Source organism: Bombyx mori, chromosome 18 (assembly GCF_030269925.1).
Source record: "Bombyx mori chromosome 18, ASM3026992v2".
Classification (NCBI taxonomy): Eukaryota; Metazoa; Arthropoda; class Insecta; order Lepidoptera; family Bombycidae; genus Bombyx; species Bombyx mori.
The window spans coordinates 3032588-3040271 of NC_085124.1; the positions used below are offsets into that span (position 1 = coordinate 3032588).

General features: G+C 41.5%; 1 protein-coding gene across 1 annotated transcript; it reads right to left on the bottom strand.

Annotated features, from left to right (window-relative positions):
- Positions 1-8: 8 nt before the first annotated feature.
- On the bottom strand, positions 9-5058 carry LOC101745826 (tetra-peptide repeat homeobox protein 1). The gene is made up of 2 exons (XM_004928103.2): positions 4926-5058; positions 9-1379 (listed from the first exon to the last, which is right to left on the bottom strand). The coding sequence occupies exons 1-2, from the start codon at positions 4947-4949 to the stop codon at positions 93-95; spliced, it is 1311 nt and encodes a 436-aa protein (XP_004928160.1). The 5' UTR covers positions 4950-5058; the 3' UTR covers positions 9-92.
- Between the last annotated feature and the right edge of the window lie 2626 nt (positions 5059-7684).

A 7684-nucleotide genomic window follows, 5' to 3' on the forward strand; every position in this document is an offset into this window, starting at 1 on the left:
AAACAATATTTGAAATTTTCCATATTTTTTTAATACAGAGTACAATGATCATCATAGATAGACAATAATTATATGGCAATAATCATAGATCCCTAATGGCCATGAGAGTAGTATTTGGAGTAGCTGCTGGCGCCTGACAGTGGGATACCATGCGATAGCGACACATGACCGGAAACAGGTATAGAGGAAAATCCAGAAGACACCACAGGGACTCCTGAAGCATATCCGCCATAACTAGATAAGCCCGACACTCCAGAATAACCGGATAGACCACCGATTCCTAGACCACCAGAACCGGATAGACCACCAATGCCAACTCCACCTCCGCCTATACTGCCGATCCCTATGCCTACACCACCGATGCCAATACCTCCAGCGCCAATACCACCAGCACCAATACCACCCGCACCACCAATGCTAGAAACGCCCACAACGGCAGGAACTGCAGCAACTGATTGCACCGAAACAGGTACTGGAACTCTTCTCTCAACAACGACGGGATGCGGCACCGGAACTGGTCTGTCCACTTGAACCGGGACCGGGACATTTACCGGCCTATCCACATAAACCGGGTGTGGCACTGGTACTTGACGGTCAACGTAAACCGGTCTGTCGACTGGCACATGCTTCTCCACAGTAACCGGGTAAGGTACGGGCACCGACACGGGAACTTTGACCGGGTATGGCACCTTCTTCTCGTAATAAACGGGCACTTGTCTCGTCACTTCGACAGGAACGCGATGGACAACCGGCACTGGTACTGGTCTGTCGACTTGCACGGGAACGGGAACCCTGACCGGAAAGGGCACTTGCCGATCCACTGGGAATGGAACTGGTACTTGAACGGGAACTTGAACGTCGCGAGTGATCGTTCTCGTAATGTATCTGGGTACTTCTTGGCGGAGTATAACTGGATTGGGTTCGACAGCGACAGAAGTGGATACTGCAGGGGCTGCTCCGACGCTTACGGATGGAGCAGCGATTCCCACTGCTCCCACTGCTGGACCAGTAGCGATTCCTATAGCTGGCCCGGCAGCAATACCCACACCCGAACCACCGATTCCGGCTGAACCACCGCCAAATCCTATGCCCGCTCCACCACCAATACCAATTCCTGATCCAATCCCGATCCCTGACCCAATCCCGATCCCTGACCCAATCCCTGAAGTTGCGAATCCTACTGGACCATTTCCTATTCCTATTGCCGGTGCTCCTACGCCAATAGAATGACCTGCTGCATACCCAATGCCCGATCCTACCAGACCACCAGATAGGCCGTGTGAGTATCCATATCCAAGCGGAACATGTCTCTTTACTGCTTTCTCGTGAACTTCCTTGATTTCTTTTGCTCTTGAAAGGCTGCTCGCTACAAACAGCACCTGTAACAAGATTGAACATCTAAAACTGGTGGTTACTTAGTGGTGGGGGACCACTAGTTTGAAGTAAGTCGAAATTCGAAGTCGTCGTGGCCTAACGGATAAGACGTCCGGTGCATTCGTGTCGAGCGATGCACCGGTGTTCGAATCTCAGGTGGGTACCAATTTTTCTAATGAAATACGTACTCAACATATGTTCACGATTGACTTCCACGGTGAAGGAATAGCATCGTGTAATAAAAATCAAACCCGCAAAATTATAATTTGCGTAATTCCTGGTGGAAGGACCTCTTGTAAGTCCGCGCGGGTAGGTACCACCGCCCTACCTATTACTGCCGTGAAGCAGTAATACGTTTCGGTTTGAAGGATGGGGCAGCCGTTGTAACTATACTTGAGACCTTAGAAGTTATATCTCAAGGTGAGTGACGCATTTACGTTGTAGGTGTCTCATCCACCCATAGGAAGGAATAAAAAAGGAATAAAAAATAAATAAATAAAATTTTCGAAGTGTAAATCCAACACAATAAAAACTAAAAATTCACTTTGTTATCTTAGGCGAACTGTGCAACGTTCATCCCTAAACATGAATGCAAAATAGTGTGTATGAATGAAGTATATTTCCACATTATTTAATTTAAGCAACCGAAGTTTAAACCCGAATTTCAACACGAAGTACACGAGGAAAACACTATTTTAACCGTTTACTCCATCGCAGAATTTCAAGAATTACTAACAACTCGCAATCATAATTAAGAGCTAACTACAGCTTAGTGTACGAATGCTGTTTGAAGTTCCGTGAGGGTGGACAACCTCGCTCTATTTTCTACATATCTAGTTCAGATCAAACAGAAACGCACCTGTGCTTGCTCGTAAACGTTTTTAAATTGCACGTACTGTCCAACGCACGGATAGCAGTCCCTACGCATTTAATCCAAACTTGAGAACATAACCCTAGAAATACCTATATCTATAGAATAATATAATTTAGTTTAAAATTAGTTAGTACGCTTTGAGCAAAATTAAAAAACACCGGACATTAAATTGTTTCTAAGATCACACAAACGACAGATGAAAATACGTAATTGAGTTAGACATGCTTTTGTGCACACTAACTTCGTGTTCAGTTAAAAATCGGAAAAAATGCTATTTCATCGACACTTAAAGTAAATAACTTAAGTTGAATCGATAAAGAAACTTATAACAGCTCAATAACAAAGAATCATGAATTGAACTCTCTCAGAACTGTCAAACTGAACAACCTCATTTAATGTTAGATGATTGTCAAAACATATAATAAAAAAATCTTAAATTCGGACGTCCACTCTCAAATCGAAAGACTGGTTTGCGCCAGAAATAGAATGAAGCCTGCCCGTACAAACCATATAACGCCCTAACACCAGTCAATAAGTCATCAAAATCCTGACCAACCTTGTCTGTCGGTAAACAGAAAAAACGCAACCTTAGCTAATTATAGACAAAAATGTCATCTTCATTAAAGTCTTCGGTCAAGGCATATTTACAAGGTGAACCATAAATCCACTATAGGCTGTGGTGGTTGTGTTTTATGGTAATGCTCATATTTACTAGTCTCGCTAGAGAATTAGCTGAAAATCCTGACTACTGAACCACGGATCTGGGTTCAATTTATCGTTAGCATCAGCTCCGTATCAAATTTAGTGGAATTTTTCTCAGTTTTTTTTTACACCATTAAAATTAGAAAATCTATTAAAAACGTCGATTTTGTTATTGATAGTACGATAGTAACAATACAAGTATCGTAAGATCTACAAAAACACTTATAAATTCAACAGTCGAACCCTAAGCATTTGATTTGAAATATTTGCAATAGTCCTATGATTTATTTTAATTGCTCTAATTCTTCCATGTCCACGACTGTACTGTGGTATGTAATTTAAGCAGTAAATAGAATTAATAAAGGCCACACAAATATAGTATATGAAACCAAATCAGATCAGATCAGAACCAATTCTTTCGTAGCCAAAAATTTTGAATCGAGTTTGGCTACATAGAAAACACTACATCATAAAATTATATTGTTCCAATAGATTAACAATTTCATTCACATCACATAGGCAGACTCTAAAATGAAACTTACGAGGTTACGAAACAGAGGTTATCTTCCTTTTTTTTATTGCTTAAATGGATGGACGAGCTCACAGCCTACCTGGTGTTAAGTGGTTACTGGAGCCCATAAACATCTACAGTGTAAATACGCCACCCACCTTAAGATATATCTTATAAGTTCTAAGGTCTCAAACCGGAAGTGTTGCTAACACTGGCCCTATCAAGAGCAGTGCTTCACAGAATCTACCACCAGATCAAAAACGCGTCTCACATCTACATTACTTAGAAACCATGGTGCTCCAACGGCTCACTGTGTTGATGGAGACTTTGGCTGTATGTTACGAGGTGGGTGACGGCAGTCAAGCTGTGACGTCATTATGCTCCAGATATAGCAGAATATTAAGCGAACCATAAGCTCGTCTGTCCATCATTAAGTAATCAAAATCAGTATCAATTAATTTAAAAAAAAATCTAAGCAATTATTTTCCTTTTATTCTTTCCGAGCTTTAGAATAAATAAACGAAAATATTATAATAAAATTAAAGTTGAAATGGTTTTGATTGTATCTAATGCTCGGGAAAACCGAATAAGATGGTATAGTGTTTTACTTAAGTACGTAACTTGGCAAATGTCAGAGCTCAGCCGATATTAAACACGCACGTCCGCCTTAAGATGTGAGGTCTGAGTTTCCCCTACCCCAAATAACAGCAACGCATTTCAGTAAAAGTTCTCTCTATCCTTCAAATGAAGCACGAATAAATCCCGCAAGAAATGCAGCAAGCATAAAATTTGTAATTAATTATTTCCGGTAATGAATTATTTGATTACGTGTACTATAATTACAGGCATATATTGTGTGATGTTATTCAACATGACGGGTTACGTTTACTCAATTGCATTACTTTGTTTTTTTTTATTTCCTGGCGAGATTATTAAACTTTTTATTTCTTCTCATATTCCTCGTGTAGAGGAAGAGGTAGACCTAAGAAGAAATGGATTGATTGCGTGAAAGACGATATGGGTAAGAGGGGAGTGAGCGAAGAAATGGTATATGATAGAAGAGTATGGAAGGAGAAAACATGTTGCGCCGACCCCAGGTAACTGGGAGAAGGGCAGGATAATGATGATGATGATGATGATTATTATTAAACTTTTAATTTCGTTATTTACACTTCATTAATAGTATTGCCGATTTGATTCGATTCCGAGTCGTGGTCAGTATTTGTGTCAAAGATGTTAGGGCTGTTCGGAGTTGGGATTCTTAGCGCGGATACCTTTTTATTTATTTATTGACAAGTCAATGAGCAATTGTGATTATTGTGATTATCTAAAATGTTACGAAAGAAAGAAGCAAACGAAGGTGCAATATAAGAAAAAAAATTGATACAAAAAATATCGATTTTAAAACCAAAAAACTATTCGAATGAACAGATGTCAATAAAGTATTCATAATAAAAATCTCACCATCAAAACGTAGATCGGAGTCATTTTTTTATGTTAAAATCCGAGATCACTATATCACATTACTAATTACATACGACCGGTGAATTGATCGTTTTAATTCGATATGTTACCGAGACTCGAGCTCTCGGCTTATATAGATACACGAGTAATCCTGCTCGATATTCAGCAACCGAAACGATTTTAATGAAATCGAGACGTTTTTGTATCGATTATTCGTGCATAGTTAGATCATAATCGGTACGGAGTTACATCATGTAACATTCTCGTCACTAATCTATCATTATTAAAAATTAATAATAATACGCATTTTATTCCATGCAAATAGTATGTTACATACATATTTCAAATATAAAGAAGAAAAGAAAAAAAACAATCATTATTATTAGCGTTTTATTCGATTTTTGGCGGGAACGCGAATGAAATTATGTGCATTATTTTATTTGTGGCTTATTAACCGCAGCAATGAGTGTGCTGCCAAAAAGTCAATTTCAGTTTTAGTTATACCCGACATTTTATGAGAAGTTAGTCCATTACATTCCATCTCACCTACCTTAAATTCACGTCATTTAATTTCATTCCATTACATATTTTGTATTTAGAACCACAAGGCATGTAAATGAAAGTTGGTTTGAAGGTAGAAATTTGTAAAGGGGTAGAAAAGGTAGAAGTTATTTGGTTTGAAAGTAGAAATTCGCATCTTTAAACTATAAAAAAAGGCATGCTAGTCTTTATTATAATAAAAAATATGGTTTTAGCAACATTTTAAGGAATGAAAGTCGTCTTGGCCTAAAGGATAAGACGTCCGGTGCATTCGTGTTGAGCGATGCACCGATGTTCGAATCCCAGGCGGGTACCAATATTTGTAATGAAATACGTACTCAACAAATGTTCACGATGACTTCGACTTCCACGGTGAAGGAATAACATCGTGTAATTAAAATCAAACCCGCAAAATTATAATTTGCGTAATTACTGGTGGTAGGACCTTTTGTGAGTCCACGCGAGTAGATACCACCACCCTGCATATTTCTGCCGTGAAGCAGTAAAACGTATCGGTTAGAAGGGTAAAAAAAAAAAACAATGGTAAACCTTTTTATTTTCCCAAATCCTAGTGAGAATGAATTGTAATTCATTCTCACTAGGATTTCTGTAGAATTAAGTCATTTTAACAATAGAAATATTTTTATGTTCTCGTTAACAAAGTCTAATAATATCTAGTTTTCTATCGAAAAAGATAATTTTACTCCATCTTAAAGAATATTCAAAACACACTTAGACTCTTAATTCGTCCGATGGCTGGTAAACTGTATCGATGCACGCAACATTTAAGGACTTCGAACGTATTAGGTTATAAATTAATCTATTTGCACATGAATTCCGTAATGAACGGCATTTTATAATCTTTCGGCTGTAGCTAGGGTGTGTACGAGTTAGGCAAAAATTTCGACAAAAAAAATTCGTGACAAAATAAAAGTTTTTTCACATTACATTTATCTAAATAGAAAGTTTTACCTGAGATTTTATTAAAATTGGTTTGCTTTGAGCTTTTGCTTTTTTGCCCGATGTTTTTTTTTGGTCAGGAGGAAATCACCGGACTTCCGCCCTCCACTGGGAATGGAGGGCGGGGCAAGTCAGAGTCGAACTGACTAAAACCTCCTGTCGGTCAACAACCAACGTCCAAACCTAGCATGAGACAGTACTCATGAAAAGGCAAATGGGGGAAAGTGAAGCGTTTAGTGCGGAACACATCTCTCCCATCACCCTCCCCCTCGGATCGCCGGATTGGCGGTCGTCGGTGCCACGACCACCAGCCCTCTCGTTCGGCAGGCTATCCAAAGCCCGCCTAGATGGCGCCGGTTAGAGTGAGCTATCCTACGGAATACCCCGTTGGACCAGAACCAGCGTGGGTCGAGGATAGCCGGCCCTCCATCACCCGGATGCTCTTGCATAAAACGCGTGCAGAGCAGCTTGCACGTCGTCTTCTTAGGCCCCCCTTGCCGGTCCCCAGACCGACATGTGAGGGGGTCCCCCTTAGAGGGCCAGGGCTTGGGCGAGATCCGCCTCCCTGGCCCCCGCTCGACGGCGGCGGGATTGTGCGTCTCTCATGCGCCCTCCCGCCTCATTCTGCGAGATGGTGCACTCGCAGAAGTCGAGCATCGCCTTCCACGACTCGTCGTCGCCGAGCATCGATGCCACAACACCCGGCAACGACAAGTCGTTTCGTATTTTTCGACGAGGACACGGCGCCACCCTTCCCATGCGGGGCAGGCGACGAGCGTATGCTCTGTCGTGTCCAAGTCGCAACCACAATGGTGGCACTCTACCGTCAGCTCGGTTGTGATCTGGTGCAGGAACTCACCGAAACAACCATGCCCAGTGAGCACCCGCGTGAGCCGGAAAGGGAGGCGTCCTCTGTCACGATTCACCCAATCCACAAGGACCGGGCGAATCGCCTCGACGGTCCTACGACCAGCAGAAGGATCAGCCAGCCGTCTGGACCATGACTCCAACACGGACCTCCGAGATTGGGCCCTTCGCGCTCTGACCACACTGGGGCTGGGACGCGCCACGCCCCGGGCACGAAAGTCAGCCCGCCACTGATAGTCAGACCCGCGACCCTTAGCGCAACAGTCAGTGACACTATCTACTGCACCACCGAGTCAGTCTTAAAATAGCTTTATATGTTTATCATGATCAAATTGTTATAACAAAAAATATGCTCCAAGATTCCAAACATAGTTCTTAATGTTTGTCACTCG